The 17,987-nt window shown below is 33.9% G+C and overlaps 2 protein-coding genes across 2 annotated transcripts; one reads left to right on the forward strand and one right to left on the reverse strand.

Annotated features, from left to right (window-relative positions):
* The first annotated feature begins 4,448 nt into the window (after positions 1-4,448).
* LOC139842817 (uncharacterized) lies at positions 4,449-5,204 on the forward strand. The gene has a single exon (XM_071832921.1). It carries the CDS (start codon positions 4,449-4,451, stop codon positions 5,202-5,204), a length of 756 nt encoding a protein of 251 aa, XP_071689022.1.
* Positions 5,205-5,981: 777 nt separating this feature from the next.
* LOC139842818 (cyclin-A1-4-like) lies at positions 5,982-17,698 on the reverse strand. Its single transcript, XM_071832922.1, has 11 exons — positions 17,483-17,698; positions 8,858-8,977; positions 8,322-8,432; positions 7,941-8,084; positions 7,557-7,766; positions 7,361-7,453; positions 7,112-7,245; positions 6,782-6,986; positions 6,481-6,630; positions 6,219-6,350; positions 5,982-6,122 (listed from the first exon to the last, which is right to left on the reverse strand). Exons 1-11 carry the CDS (start codon positions 17,696-17,698, stop codon positions 5,982-5,984), a joined length of 1,656 nt encoding a protein of 551 aa, XP_071689023.1.
* Positions 17,699-17,987: the final 289 nt, after the last annotated feature.

Genomic DNA, 17,987 nt, shown 5'->3' on the forward strand with positions numbered 1-17,987 from the left:
AAGCCTTTTATAAACCAAGGCATTCTTGGAACGTTCTTCGAATGTCTTACAAACTGATCTCGCCTTAAATAGTTGTGCCGAAGAATTCTGACCGACTCTAGACAAGATTTCATCAATCATGTCTCCGGGTAGGTCTCTTAAAATATTGGGTTGTCTATCCATTTTGTGTTTTTATACTGTAAAATAGACAAGAGTTAGATTCATAGAAAAAATACTTATTAATACAAGCAATTTTTACATATATCATAAAGCATAAGCACACTATATTACATATATTACACCACACGAATACAACTATCTTATTCCGACTCGCTTGTTTCTTCTTCTTCAGTTTTGGTTCGTTTTGCTAAGTTTCTAGGGATATATGATGTTCCCCTAATACGAGCCGTCGTGATCCACATTGGTTTAGAAAAACCTGGTGGTTTAGAGGTTCCCGGGTCATTGTTACAACTTAAGGACTTCGGGGGTTGACGATACATATAAAGTTCATCGGGGTTGGAATTATATTTCTCTATTTTTATGCCCTTTCCCTTATTATTTTCTTTTGCCTTTTTAAATTCAGTTGGGGTAATTTCTATAACATCATCGGAATTCTCGTCGGAATCCGATTCATCGGAGAATTGGTAATCCTCCCAATATTTTGCTTCCTTGGCGGAAACACCATTGACCATAATTAACCTTGGTCGGTTGGTTGAGGATTTTCTTTTACTTAACCGTTTTATTATTTCCCCCACCGGTTCCGATTCTTCTTCCGGTTCCGATTCTTCTTCCGGTTCCGACTCTTCTTCCGGTTCCTCTTCGGGAACTTGTGAATCAGTCCACGAATCATTCCAATTTACATTTGACTCTTCATTATTATTAGGTGAGTCAATGGGACTTGTTCTAGAGGTAGACATCTATCACATAATATCAAACGCGTTAAGAGATTAATATATCACATAATATTCACATGTTAAAAATATATAGTTTCCAACAAAATTTGTCAAGCAATCATTTTTCAAGTAAACACGGTCGAAGTCCAGACTCACTAATGCATCCTAACAAACTCGATAAGACACACTAATGCAAAATTCTGGTTCTCTAAGACCAACGCTCGGATACCAACTGAAATGTCCCGTTCTTATTGATTAAAAATGTTCCATATTAATTGATTTCGTTGCGAGGTTTTGACCTCTATATGAGACGTTTTTCAAAGACTGCATTCATTTTTAAAACAAACCATAACCTTTATTTCATAAATAAAGGTTTAAAAAGCTTTACGTAGATTATCAAATAATGATAATCTAAAATATCCTGTTTACATACGACCATTACATAATGGTTTACAATACAAATATGTTACATCGAAATCAGTTTCTTGAATGCAGTTTTTACACAATATCATACAAACATGGACTCCAAATCTTTTCCTTATTTTAGTATGCAACAGCGGAAGCTCTTAATATTCACCTGAGAATAAACATGCTTTAAACGTCAACAAAAATGTTGGTGAGTTATAGGTTTAACCTATATATATCAAATCGTAACAATAGACCACAAGATTTCATATTTCAATACACATCCCATACATAGAGATAAAAATCATTCATATGGTGAACACCTGGTAACCGACAATAACAAGATGCATATATAAGAATATCCCCATCATTCCGGGACACCCTTCGGATATGATATAAATTTCGAAGTACTAAAGCATCCGGTACTTTGGATGGGGTTTGTTAGGCCCAATAGATCTATCTTTAGGATTCGCGTCAATTAGGGTGTCTGTTCCCTAATTCTTAGATTACCAGACTTAATAAAAAGGGGCATATTCGATTTTGATAATTCAACCATAGAATGTAGTTTCACGTACTTGTGTCTATTTTGTAAATCATTTATAAAACCTGCATGTATTCTCATCCCAAAAATATTAGATTTTAAAAGTGGGACTATAACTCACTTTCACAGATTTTTACTTCGTCGGGAAGTAAGACTTGGCCACTGGTTGATTCACGAACCTATAACAATATATACATATATATCAAAGTATGTTCAAAAATATATTTACAACACTTTTAATATATTTTGATGTTTTAAGTTTATTAAGTCAGCTGTCCTCGTTAGTAACCTACAACTAGTTGTCCACAGTTAGATGTACAGAAATAAATCGATAAATATTATCTTGAATCAATCCACGACCCAGTGTATACGTATCTCAGTATTGATCACAACTCAAACTATATATATTTCGGAATCAACCTCAACCCTGTATAGCTAACTCCAACATTCACATATAGAGTGTCTATGGTTGTTCCGAAATATATATAGATGTGTCGACATGATAGGTCGAAACATTGTATACGTGTCTATGGTATCTCAAGATTACATAATATACAATACAAGTTGATTAAGTTATGGTTGGAATAGATTTGTTACCAATTTTCACGTAGCTAAAATGAGAAAAATTATCCAATCTTGTTTTACCCATAACTTCTTCATTTTAAATCCGTTTTGAGTGAATCAAATTGCTATGGTTTCATATTGAACTCGATTTTATGAATCTAAACAGAAAAAGTATAGGTTTATAGTCGGAAAAATAAGTTACAAGTCGTTTTTGTAAAGGTAGTCATTTCAGTCGAAAGAACGACGTCTAGATGACCATTTTAGAAAACATACTTCCATTTTGAGTTTAACCATAATTTTTGGATATAGTTTCATGTTCATAATAAAAATCATTTTCTCAGAATAACAACTTTTAAATCAAAGTTTATCATAGTTTTTAATTAACTAACCCAAAACAGCCCGCGGTGTTACTACGACGGCGTAAATCCGGTTTTACGGTGTTTTTCGTGTTTCCAGGTTTTAAATCATTAAGTTAGCATATCATATAGATATAGAACATGTGTTTAGTTGATTTTAAAAGTCAAGTTAGAAGGATTAACTTTTGTTTGCGAACAAGTTTAGAATTAACTAAACTATGTTCTAGTGATTACAAGTTTAAACCTTCGAATAAGATAGCTTTATATGTATGAATCGAATGATGTTATGAACATCATTACTACCTTAATTTCCTTGGATAAACCTACTGGAAAAGAGAAAAATGGATCTAGCTTCAATGGATCCTTGGATGGCTCGAAGTTCTTGAAGCAGAATCATGACACGAAAACAAGTTCAAGTAAGATCATCACTTGAAATAAGATTGTTATAGTTATAGAAATTGAACCAAAGTTTGAATATGATTATTACCTTGTATTAGAATGATAACCTACTGTAATAAACAAAGATTTCTTGAGGTTGGATGATCACCTTACAAGATTGGAAGTGAGCTAGCAAACTTGAAAGTATTCTTGATTTTATGAAACTAGAACTTTTGGAATTTATGAAGAACACTTAGAACTTGAAGATAGAACTTGAGAGAGATCAATTAGATGAAGAAAATTGAAGAATGAAAGTGTTTGTAGGTGTTTTTGGTCGTTGGTGTATGGATTAGATATAAAGGATATGTAATTTTGTTTTCATGTAAATAAGTCATGAATGATTACTCATATTTTTGTAATTTTATGAGATATTTCATGCTAGTTGCCAAATGATGGTTCCCACATGTGTTAGGTGACTCACATGGGCTACTAAGATCTGATCATTGGAGTGTATATACCAATAGTACATACATCTAAAAGCTGTGTATTGTACGAGTACGAATACGGGTGCATACGAGTAGAATTGTTGATGAAACTGAACGAGGATGTAATTGTAAGCATTTTTGTTAAGTAGAAGTATTTTGATAAGTGTATTGAAGTCTTTCAAAAGTTTATAAATACATATTAAAACACTACATGTATATACATTTTAACTGAGTCGTTAAGTCATCGTTAGTCGTTACATGTAAGTGTTGTTTTGAAACCTTTAGGTTAACGATCTTGTTAAATGTTGTTAACCCAATGTTTATAATATCAAATGAGATTTTAAATTATTATATTATCATGATATTATCATGTATGAATATCTCTTAATATGATATATATACATTAAATGTCTTTACAACGATAATCGTTACATATATGTCTCGTTTAAAAATCATTAAGTTAGTAGTCTTGTTTTTACATATGTAGTTCATTGTTAATATACTTTATGATATGTTTTCTTATCATAGTATCATGTTAACTATATATATATATCCATATATATGTCATCATATAGTTTTTACAAGTTTTAACGTTCGTGAATCACCGATCAACTTGGGTGGTCAATTGTCTATATGAAACATATTTCAATTAATCAAGTCTTAACAAGTTTGATTGCTTAACATGTTGGAAACATTTAATCATGTAAATATCAATCTCAATTAATATATATAAACATGGAAAAGTTCGGGTCACTACATTTGGCACGACAAATGGTTGGATAATTTTGCACCCAAGGAAAGGTTTGGCAGATTGTATAACCTGGATCGAAACAAAGATGCGTTGATCATGGATAGATGCTCAAGGGATCAGAATTGCGGTATCATTCCAACATGGGACTGGGTGAGAAGCCCGAATGGCAGAACTCTAGATGAACTTTATAACATCAATGAGTTGCTAAGTAACTTCAAATTCGCTGACGGCAATCGTGATAAATGGGCATGTAACTTGTTTGAGAATGGCGGCTTCACAGTCTATTCACTATCAAAGCTAATCGATGAAAAAGTGCTCAGCCCAAACATCGGGGCTAAGTGTACTGATCAAGTCGACTTTCTTCCCAAAAAAGTCGGTTTGTTTGTGTGGAGGGCGAAGCAAAATCGAATACCGGTAAGAGTCGAGCTAGATAAAAGGGGGATAGATTTGGATTCGGTGAGATGTCCTGTTTGCGACAACGACTTAGAAACGGTGGAACATATTTTCATTCATTGCCAATTCGCAAAGGATCTCTGGTTACGGGTATTTAGGTGGTGGAACTTATCGCGGCTTCCTTACGAGAATATGGGTGAGCTTTTTCAAGGTTGTGTAGACTCAAATCATCCCGAATTAAGATCGAAATTGTGGAAGGCTATCGAATGGGTTTGCGGGTATATGATTTGGCGGAATCGGAACCTCACGGTTTTCCAAGAGAAAAAAGGGAATAGTTCGATGACTCTCAATGAGTTGCAAATCAAGGCGTTTGAATGGATCTCTAGGCGCTCCCAGAAATTAAACATTAGTTGGAGCCAATGGCTTTTAAATCCAAGTTTGTTCGATGTTTACGGTTAATATCCGGAGTTTCTTTTATGTAATTTTGTTGTTTGAGTTGTTAGTTCTTCCCCGAAAGCATGATCTCAATTGCTTTTGGTCGTGTAATCTAGTGGCGTTTCTAATAAAATGTGTCTTTGCCTTGCAAAAGAAAAAAAATAATATATGTTATTATGAGAATTCAGTGTAATGTATTGATCAATTATCAACATTGAATTTCACTATAATAAAATAAAGTTAATTATATCATTAATTGTAGTTTATCTAAAACTATAACAGTAGAAATGGCGGAACATAGGGCAATCTAAAAGGATACCCCGCCCCATTTGGATTTGGGAAAAAACATTAAATAAGGCTTTTTTAAAGTTTACCACATGGCCCTTGTTAGTTGTTACTAGTTTCTTCCCACCTATGATCGGGTTCAAGTTCCATCGGTGACCGGCAATCTTACATGACGTTAGGTTAGAACCAGTGACATGCATTTATCAAATCACAGACACTATCGGCATAATTTTTTTTATTAATAAAAGACTACCATATAATTTTGAGTAAACCACAAGCACCAATGGTTAACTCATTATACATATGAAATGCATATTTACGGTGTATTTATAATTTTTTATTGAATTTTTGGAAAAGAAAGAAGCGTAATTTATTAATGAATATTTAAAGCATTGTTTTGGGCCTAGCTCAATATCAATTACATGTTAGGAAAATCGAATAGGGCTATACATGCATTGACTATGCACATTGAAAGGTTGTTTTACATTTTCTAGACAACGTTGTTGTAATTGCATCTCAATCCAAGACAACGTTGTTGAGATCTTCTTTGTTGCTTCGATCTATCAACAAGTAGCTGAGCTGAGGTGTGCTAATGTTGTGAAAATGCTCAAGTGGTATCGATGGAGGACAAGAATACTTGTCTGCTACGCACTCGTACTGTTGTATCACATATATAACCAAAATCAATTCAAATTGTTTTTCATGTAATAATTATTATAGGGAGAGAAGTAAGCAACCTAACCTCATCTTTACTGTACAGCTGTACTTATCTTTGATTTCTCGCAATTTGGGATATGGGCATTCAGTGACAAGTGCATGGAGAGCTTTTACACACTCGTACAAATCTGATGGTTGGTACCGAGTATAATCCCTTAGAGTCGAATTCTGTTGAATATTATATTATATAATATTATTATACGTAACACAGTTTATTCAAAAACTTTTAACACAGCAATCAAACCAAGACTAAACAAACGTAAAAGAAATCCATAAATGAATGAGTGCAGGTATGTACCCAAGGTTTGTGTGATGGAAAAAGCACCACATATCTTGCTAAGAAAATAGCAGATGCAGCAACAAGAGATGGAGGATAACAAAGCATATCATACTCCAAAAGAGAGAATTCAGATATGTAGTATGCCAAACACTTTAAAGGAACCTCCTCCTGTTGTTTTTTAAACATATATATAGTAAAACATCATCATCATCATTTCCATTTGATTTATCTATCTATCTCCTTAAAAGTAATAATAATTTTTTTTTTATTTGACCACACAACCTACATAAAAAAAAAGTTAGTCATCAACTTATAGTACCTCCTCATTTACACCTTGAGCAGCAGCAAGAACAAATCTTCTCAAAAAAGGTTCAACGGTTACGACATACAAATCAAAATCCAAGGTATCCAGAACCAAATATTGCATTTTCTCTAGCATTTTCTCTATGTCTTCAGCTTTGTAGTCGTCGGGACACAATTCGAGGAAGAGATCAATTTCGGGTGGATATATCTCCTCATATTTCCTGGAAAAATATATGTTAAAAACTGATCAGCAATCAGATTATGATGTGATCATAAAATAAAAATCCATTATATGATCATATAGGATGATAGGAGAAATGTGATGTGATGATAGATGATGTCTTACGAAGCTATCATCAGGCAGGCCACACCAAGCAATTGAAAACTTTGTGTATCTATTGAAACGGCAGAAAGGTAACGGTCTACGTAGTTGATAGTCAAATACAATGTATGAGGCAGGAGTTCAAGGTTATCAGATACCTATAGCACACCATTTTACTTACATTAGTAATTAGTAGTAGTTATGTATATATGTCTTTATTTTATGATTACAGATAACCAAGTTACCAATATATAACAATCAAAAATCACTCACCCCAGCAAGAAAATTAACTAGACGTGCACGCTTTTCCGGATCAATCTCTTCCTGCACCTCCTCCATGTAATCAACTTTAGGCCTGTCCTTTGCCTGAAAAACCACCAGCAACCAATTAAAACCCAAAAACAAATAGTCAAGTACAAATTCAATATACATATATACATTCCACGTAAAACAATATAAAAAAGTGCACCTCAGTAGCTCTAAAATTCTGATAAATTTGCCAATCAATAGTCGCAGACAACGGTGCACAGAAGGAATCAACATCCAGATTTACAACAATCTTTTCACCAGTCTCCGTCTCCATAAGTATCTCTCTTATGCACACATTACTACCCGTCCCATTACCATTAAGATTTGAATTTAAATACGCTTCCTTCGAATCCAGCCTACTTGGTACCATCTGAATGTGCACAAAAATTATATACATTTATTATTGGATTGGATATACACAACATTAAATTAATAAACTAATTAGACTACATAATATCAGTTGATAATTACAACTCCATAATTTCTTGAATATAAATTTTAATGATATATAATTTTTTTTTAATAAATATTCAGAATTAAGCACCTTATGTTGGCTATAATAAATTTGTCTGATTGGTGGCAAGGTAGAATTTGGGTATTCCTTAACAAGTGCATGCAGAGCTTTTACACACTCATACCAATCATATGGTTGGTACTGAGTATAATCCCTTAAAGTATTAAAGTAAGACTATACAACATATAAATAAATAAAAATAAAAACCAAATATAATAAAGTTGAGGGTGACATAGTAAAAAGTATCAACTATGGATACAAAAAACCAAATATGATAAACGTTGAGGGTGGCAAGATCAAGGGTTTGAGAATGGGTCATAAAGGGTCCGAACATAAATAATCGTTTGATCTATCTATCTCACTTTTTTATTTGACAGCACAACCTAAAAGAAGGTTAATAGCTTATAGTACCTCGTTTACACCTTGAGCAGCATGAACAAATCTTGTCAAAAAATATATAAATGTTAGGGCCTTCATTTCAAACTTGAAGGAATGCAGAGCCGAAGATTCCATTTGCAACGTCTGCAACCGTAGTTTACAAATATGAAATCAAATATAAATATATTACAGAGCAATGTTCGTAGAGACACGAATACTATACTAAACTGCTGGGAAGTGGGAATAACCTTTAAAATATATCCTGTTAATAGAGTTTTTGAAACGAAAATCAAAAAAATCGAGTGTGGATTATCGACATTTATTTCCCAATTATTTTCACTTATACAACGTTGATCACCTACCATCACTTAGGTGTGTATTTATTTATATACAATAAGACCCCCCAAAAATGTTGCATGTACGTGTACAAATATGTTATGAAATTGTCAGCTAGAAAATTACATATACATAAGTTAAGGTGTAATTGATCATTCCTAGGGCTAGCTAGAGACCTGAATCATCATAATTTGAAAATGTAAAAATAAATAGTAACAAAATTAATAATAAACCTGTTTCATGGCGTTTTGTGCAGCGGTCAAGAGTTTAATTTCAAGCCCTAACTTACTGAGAACCGAAAGTGACGTATTATGGCCATGGCAGTCGACGTTCTTACCGCCGACGTGAAGGAACTGCAGCCGTGATAGAATTTGTTAGAAAAAGTATTTCATCTGTTGGTAGTTTTCAGGTCGATTGCAAGCTTTCATCACAAGTAGGTCGTCGATTTTTGCTTTGCGAATGCACACCATTGTCATCGAATTGAAATTTGATGGATGAAAGGGGCTAGGGTTTATTTTAGGGTCACAAGAGAAGAAGAACATCATAGTATCTTTCATATTTATATGGTTTGTAGAATTGAGTTTGTGGATTGAAAGCAAGAGTTGAAATCGCAGAAGCTAGGGTTTTCAATTCAAGTTCTAAACAATCCAAATCAATGATTCAATTAAGGGGTTCAGTTCAGTGATCCCCAATTTATATATGTACGTACAAACTCCGTATCTTTTATGTTTTACTTAGTGACCAAGTTACACCATAATTACGTATATCTTTTAATATTTTATTTTATTTTATTTATTTATTGGTTGAAATTTCATGAATTTACGAATTTTTTTAGGGACGGATCTCCATTAACTTATTAGATAAAATAAAAAATCTCATAAAAGCTACAAAAAGCTACCTCTCAAACATTAGTGATATATGCAACATTGTTTTTGATATATCCACCAACATTTGTGGCTACTTTCCAGTAATATCCTTAAAGACAACATCCTTTTAAACCAGCAACTATGGGTGCTATGAGTATGGGTGCTGCTGTCGGAACAAGCCAACCTATTTATGACGGTGGTTTTCAGAACGTTGCTGTTGCGCAACACTCATGTATTACCAGTGAGTGAATGAGTGATTATTTAGCATTTTTTGTGCTTACGTTGTTTGTGTTTGTGAGTTCGTAGGAGGTGTTCTGATGTATGTCTTTGTTTTTACTTTCAATTTTTATATTTTTTGTTAATTTTTTCATTTCCTCGTCTTCCAAATGTTGTTGTGCCTATATGTGGTCGCCATTGGTATGGATACATATGATGTATGTTAATAATAGTGACGTATTGCTCGAGTGACATTGGTTGTTTGTTTGGCTTTATATATATCGGTCACGATATGCCTCATTAGTACATCTATGGCTTGACTTATACAATAATCATTTACTACTAAATGTGCCATCCTACAAAATTTGATTGAACAAAATACAGATTTGTGTCTACAAGACCAGATATGTGATTTATGTAATCAAGTTTTGATCATATAATCCATATGCCATCAAGAGTGATCCAAAATGATTAAGTATTTATGACACTCCCATTGCAATTGAGTTTGCTGCTATTTGTTTGGGTGATGGTTGGAAGAAAAGGGTTTTAAACAAAGAAATAAATGATTAAAACACCCTCGTGTGCCTGGCTTGTGATCTAACTTAACGGAAATGTCTGACATCCGTCAGTTAAAACGACTATATTTGAAGTTTCTAAAAACGTCGAGGACTTTCTCGACAAAAAAACTCTAGGGACTATTTCAACAATTCGGATGAAACTAGAGGGATCATCTCAGTATTTATTATTATTATTATTATTATTATTATTATTATTATTATTATATTATTATTATTATTATTATTATTATTATTATTATTTAATATATTTATTATAATAATAATTGTTATTATTAATTGAAATGACCCTTGACACATGAATATCAATGAATGTGAAGATTAACCATTAAGATTGAGAGAGAAAGTCAATCGGTCAAGATAGACTTTCCACGGCTCTCTTGAAATCTCTACATAACAGTGGATAAACTTAGTATTTCTAGGGAGCCTTGCATCCTTTATATAGCCCTCGTATAAAGGATCCTCCATAAGGCTAGGGAAACACGTTTTACTCCTTCCCGGGGTTCTAACAATCTCCCCCAGGAGTGAGACGGGTTTCCAAAAACTAACTCCCTACTAAAACATACAACATTACAAAGAAAGAATCAACTATTTCTAACTAACTCCCCCCCCCCCCCGAATGATGCATGGTCGTTGATGATGATCTTGAAATCTTCAAAACTTGATGTCATTGTTCTTTCAACGGTCTTTGAGTGTGCACAGCGGAATGCGCATTGAAGAACACATCACAAACTAATATGTTACCATCATTCCCTCCTTTGACTTAGTTGTGATATGTCTTTAGAATTTACTTGCATTGAGAAGTCATTTCGAAACTGTGGAAGCTCCCCCCTCAAAGTACATAGGCTCTCATCAGAGTGTCATGACATAAATACCGTCGGTTTCAATACCGAGATTCGATACTAGTCATAAGATAACTTCCCATATGATATGGAAACTTCTTCGACTCTCTAGCTCCCCCCAAACAAGCAATTCTTTCTTTAAAGTCCGAGTCCTATACCGTACAAGTATAGAAGTCATAGTCGAATCACCGTTTGACTTTGAGTACGAAACGTCGTCGAATTCTAGAAACTCCCCTTGATAATGCGTATGGGCACAAGTTTCAATTTTAGAAACCTTTCATGAACGTTCAAATATTGTAGGGGCCAAAATTGTCAAAATTTGTAGCCAGATTCGGTAAAGGACTGCCCTTGCAAAAGTTTCAAACCTGTCAGGGACTAAACTTGATAATTTGCATCATATTTTGAAATATGGACTTAAAGTGCTTGTTGGACTCATTCATATTCGGTAGTGGGCCTTGTCAGATTCGGTAAGCCCAAAGAGAAAAAATTCAAATTCGGTAGGCCCAATTACATAATGTAAACCTTTGTTGGTTTAGGCCCAATAACAAAAGTAGATTCGGTAGGACATTTTGAAATTCGGTAGGCCCAATAAACAATCTAACGAGATTCGGTAACCATTAGTGGCAATCCATGAAGGATCCAATGTATCAACCGAGTCTAATATTAACCGAGTCTCCATTACCGAAACAGTAACTGATGTCAAATATGTCAGTTAACTAACATAGTTGGTATAATTCATTCAATATTTTAGAGTCATAAAAAGATACCTAAATCGACGTCCATTGATGGATGTTAGTGTCACATGTACCTAATTTTATACTTGCATCGTTATAAACACTTACCTCGTTATAAAACCTCACCAAAATGCGAAAAATAAACAAATTACAATTCTAAGCCCTTCATATACGGTTTCCTGCGGTCTGAAACGATTTACAATTTCAACCGCTACCGGAAACAGTAATGGCTAATGACAGTTACCACACGTTTTCGACTGGTTCATCGAGCTTGGATTCTGACCAGGATGTTTGTCTCCTAATATGAGACAATAACATGATACCAAAAGTACAACACACACCTGAAATATCATTATGGGTAGCACCAGATGAAGTGCAACACATACCTGAAATAACATGATAACAATAGTATAACACAACCGGATTAATAATTAAGGGTAGCACCAGATGAAGTGTTTGAGGTAATTTTATCATGGGTCTTCTAAAACATGTGCCTATTAGAATAAAGTAGCCCATTAAGTTGTTTAAGAGCATGTTCACTCTATTTTCTGATAAACGACATGACATACACATTGGTCAAAATCATTATTTATATACATCACAGCATTTCTAAACGTAGCATGTGATGTAATGATTATGGCCTAAGTGACACTGTATATGGATCACAAATCAACAATATGCCTTTTAATACATAAGTGGGTTTTGGGGTGTTAAAATGCAATGCAAATTTAGATAATATGGAATTAGTAATGTATGTAAATATCTAGATATTAAAATGTAAAAGGAATATCTAGATATTAATGAAGAAAAATCTAGATGTTAAAATGTAAAAATCTAGATATTTTTATGTGGTAAAAATATCTAGATATTTATCCATCGAAAAATCTAGTGTGTAGAAGTTTCCATGGAGTAATGGAAAAATCTAGTGTGTAGAAATTTCCATGGAGTAGTATAAATATGGGTGGTGATTTCATTTGTTAGTAAGTTGTGTAAGGTGTGAAAAGAGTGAGTTGAGAAGTAGAGAAGAAGTAAGAAGTGAGAAGAGTGTGAGTAGAGAAGAAAAGCTTGTAAGTAAGTAATATTGTAATTGTATTTTGTATTAATAAAAGTGTTCTTTGTTAAGTTTCCCGGTTAAGCCTTAGTTTGTGTTTAAGTTCTTAGTGCACTTGTGTTGTTCTTATTATATGGCCGGCTCTGCCGCCTAAGTGATACATGGTCGGTTATACCGCCTAAATGATATATGGTCGACACTGTCGCCTAAGTACTATTGTGCACTAAGAATTCATAAAATTAAAGGCTAATCAACGTCAAAGTGTTGGTATAGTGAGTCTAGTATAATCTAGATCCTCTATAGTGGGTGTGTTGGGCTCGTCGAAGCTTCCAACAATTGGTATCAGAGCAAGGTTGTTCGGGACCATTTCTAGTGGAGGAAATCGGTAAACGTTGAACGTTTACATCGACTTGTTTTCACCAAGGCTCTAAGGGAGATTATGCCGGAGCACAGTTAGGAACTGTGAAAGCTCATCGGTCAGGGACCAAGCTTATTGGACGTTGGACGTCATAATGACAGATCTTGCAAGTACGAGCAGTGGTATCAAGAGTCTCAATAACCACAACTATGGTTATTGGCGGACTTGTATAGAATCATACCTACAAGGACCGGATTTATGGGAAATAGTTGCTGGCAGTGACACAACGCCTCCACCGAAAGAAAATGCTGAAGCCTTGAGAAAATGGAACATCAAGGCCGGGAAGGCTTTATTTATATTGAAGACTACAATCGAGGAGGATCTATTGGAGCACATCCGTGACGAGAAAACACCAAAGGCATCTTGGGAAACTTTTGAAAAATTATTTTCAAAGAAGAATGAAGCACGCCTCCAGCTCTTGAAAAATGAGCTCGCGGGTATCTCACAAGGAAGTCTGTCTATTTCTCAGTATTTCACCAAGGTGAAATCTATCTGCCATGAGATATCCCAACTTGCTCCTGAAAAGAAAGTGAGTGAAGCAAGGATGAAGAGAATTATCATCCATGGCTTAAGGTCCGAGTATAATGGATTTATAGCCGCTGTGAGAGGATGGCCTACTCAACCATCATTAATAGAGTTGGAGAATTTATTGGCTAACCAAGAAGCCTTAGCCAAGCAGCTGAGTGAAGCAAACATAAAAGGCGAAGAAGAGGCACTTTTCACCAATAAGAAGAAAGCAACATCTCGAAGACAAGAAGTGACGAAAGAAAGGCAGACATATGGATGCAAGGGTCGTCTAAAATCAAAAAGCAACGCTTCAGGGGGAGCTTAAGAAGGAAGAAAATATCATCGCCAACAATATGGAGAAAATGATAAGATAAAGAATGGTGAATGCTTCAATTGTGGCAGGAAGGGTCATTTTGCTCGAGATTGTAGATTCCCCAGAAGGCGAACTTTTGAAGGAAATGTGGCCGCTGCAAGAGATGAGAAGAAAGAGGTCACATTCGAAGCAACCATTAATGAGGAAACATGGGATGCAGAAGCTGGATTTTCTGTTGAAGCTGGCATGGATGATCAAGCTCTTGCAGCAACCTTAAAGCAACAATAAACTACAAAGATGATTGGATCATCGATTCTGGGTGCTCAAATCATATGACCAATGATGAGATGAAGCTGCAAGAAATGGATGATTACAAAGGAAAGAGAATCGTGTTGACAGCCGACAATTCAAGGTTGTCTATTTCTCACATTGGAAAGACAATAATTCCAAATGAAGGTGGCTCTCATAAGCTCCAACTCGAGAAAGTGTATCTTGTCCCTGGCCTAAAGAAGAATTTATTGTCAGTACCACAATTGACAGCAGAAGGAAAATATGTGCTCTTTGGACCAAAAGATGTGTCCGTATTCAAGAGAGTGAAGGTGGTTGGCAATCCAATTATGCAAGTAAGAAGAATAGAGTCGGTCTATGTACTATCTGCTGAAACAGCATTTGTGGATAAGACTCGGAAGAATGAGACGGCTGATCTTTGGCATGAACATCTTGGGCATGTGGGCTACAACAAGTTAAAGGAGATGATGGTGAAACATATAGTAAATGGGCTTCCTCAAATTGATATCCGAACAGATACAATTTGTGCTGGATGTCAATTTGGCAAAGCTCACCAATTGCCATTCAAGGAGTCACAACATCAGTCCAAGACACCACTAGAGCTCATACACTCAGATGTCTTCGGCCTAGTGAAACAAACATCACTTGGAGGTATGAAATATATGGTGACATTCATTGATGACTTCTCAAGATATGTGTGGGTTTACTTCATGAAGGAGAAGTCGGAGACTTTTCTGAAGTTTAAAGAGTTCAAGAACAAGGTAGAAAGTGAGCTCAATACTAAATTACATACTAAAATACATATTAATAAAGTTATTTGTATTTAAAATTGCATAAGGAAAGTATCAAAAATGGCTTTATCCAAAATAGAACACTAAAACATACGGAGTATTACCAAGATCAGTGCCTTGTAATTATTAGTATTAGTATAGTATTAGTGTACATATTATATTAATTTAATATGTTTACATAAATGTAGCTGCAAAAACACCATTGATCAACTATATAGTTTTAAAAATATATATATCACACATGCTTTGAGGACCAACGCATTCCTAAACATGAACATGACATCCACCAACATTATGTAGAAAGTATGTCAAAAGATCAATTTAGTGGAACAGAACTTCTTAACCTGCTCACCAACCTCATCAAATAGACTACTGATTAACACATATCTAAAGTTATAAAACACTAAAATTAAGCAAAAATAAATGTTGTGGCTAAAAGAAGCAAATATATACCTTTAAGGTATAATCATACCACTCTACACAATTTCTTGTACAAATCAATAACCCGTATGAAATCGTGAGCTACCTCGGTTCATTTTTTTATTATTCAGTTGGATCATTGACAATTAGTGCATATCAAAATCAATTGAAACCTTACGAATAAAAGTTGAGTCACATGAAGATACAGGTTTGAATACAATGATAAATTATCTAAATCCCAAATCTCTATTAATAGACACAACATGCTTGCAATCTCTATTACAAAACCTCACAAAAGATCAAGATGCTTAGAACCCTCTATGGCCATTATATCAATTTCGCATGCTTACTGTTTTAGATTTATAAGAACCTATATGACATCTAGCCACTATTACCCAATGTCACCTAAGACATATTTAATAATCACGCACATGTTTAAACTTATTATTATCTGTGTCCATAATCCATTAACCCAAAATCAAAATCATGTCCCCACCATTTGTGCCATTGAAAAATCAACACATAACAATCAAGCTAAGAAACATGAACCATAACTTTTCAAGTACCATACTGATGGAGATACAAAGCAATTAACTTGTAGTTGATTCTACTCATTTTTCAATTTAACAATTTGAACTTACATGATTATAACATAAAATGCGTTTGTATCTCACAAACTGCTGAACATTTTGAAACGTAATACATAAGCCCAAAGAACGTTTGAACATTTTGAAACATAATACACAAAACATTAATAACATAATAAAAAAAACTTAAATAATAAATTTCTTCAAATGGACTTATAATAACAAATACGATGCAAAATTTGAAGTAAAAAAACTTACAATGAAAGGTAGAGAGGCCAAGAAAGATCATCCATCTTTATCACCCCTCCAAGTAAAAAATTGTACTATATTAAACGTACAAAAATAAAAACTAAATCTTCAAATCTGAACATAAATCTTCAATTAAAAGGTAGAAAGAAAACACTTAAACATTTTCTCAAACACTTGATGTTCATAACGAAATTGTTAGATAAACAACCATACGCATTAAATCTTTTAATGCCTATTTGGTGCAATACCCTAAATAATTAGTATTACAAAAAAAAACTAACATAAGCATTAGATTTACTTATTAAATACCTACAAAAAATTTCACTAAATAAAGAACATGTGTCACAAAGTAAGAAATTTATGAAAATAGAAGATATAGAAGTACATGGCGAATTGAAATATGAGGTGCTTATAAATTGGAACGTGAAGTATTCAAGCATGGATAAAGCTATCAGAGAAAGCAGATGCAAAAATATTGATATTGATGAAGAAGAAATATGAATAAGAAAAGAAAGATGTGAACTGTTGATGAATTTAATTTGCGCGGTCTTATTCAGCAGTGTGTTAGGCACGCCTTTAATTAAAAAGAAAGTTTTATCTTCCCAAGAAAATGAGGGAGTAAGCGTGCCTTTGATTAAGGAGTAGACCATTAAAGTTGAAGTATGCAGAAGAAAGTTTTATCTTCTCAAGAAAATGAGGGAGTAGGTTGTATTAATAATGTATTTTTATTTATAAAGTTATCTATACGATACTAAATAAAAATTATAGATAAAATCTATATAATTTTTTTTAATAGAAGATATATGACATAAGCAAATAGTCTAATATAATGACACTTGCCATGACATTGCATGAGAGTTTGACATGTAAGCAAAAATGACGTCGTCAATTTACAAATTTATTATATAGTATAGATAGATAATGAGCTTTTCGTCTTTTTCATCACAAAAACCGATCATCGAGACAACACAATCAAGCCTCAAACTTGAAAGTATGGAAACCTCCGTCCAGAACTCAACGTCTCCTGCCCCTTGCTTACGATCTAACCTCCGGGCAACAATTTTTATGGACTTCCCATCGCACACTATTTTCCCTTTGAAAACGTTTCTGAAACCACCTTTTCCGGTTATATTTTTATCATCAAAGTTGTTGGTAGCATGTAGTATTTTTGCAAGAGGAATTTTTAAGTGATTTAACTCCGCAACCGCAGACGACATATTGATGTTGATGTTATTCAAGTGAAAAGTAAGAAGCCCAAAATTAATGCGTGATAGATGAAGGAGAAGCTTGGTCAATAATAATACTTTTGTTAGATATGAGTTTTTTACCTGTTGTTATATAGGAGTTGTTTATTGTCATTAAAAAATACTTGCTATACTTGCTATACTATATAATAACAGGTAGGATCGGAGTATTAATTTTTATAACAACGATCTACATCACACCATCTGTGATAATATATGTTATTATGAGAATTCAGTGTAATGTATTGATCAATTATCAACA

Source organism: Rutidosis leptorrhynchoides, chromosome 4 (genome assembly GCF_046630445.1).
Source record: "Rutidosis leptorrhynchoides isolate AG116_Rl617_1_P2 chromosome 4, CSIRO_AGI_Rlap_v1, whole genome shotgun sequence".
Taxonomy (NCBI): domain Eukaryota; kingdom Viridiplantae; phylum Streptophyta; class Magnoliopsida; order Asterales; family Asteraceae; genus Rutidosis; species Rutidosis leptorrhynchoides.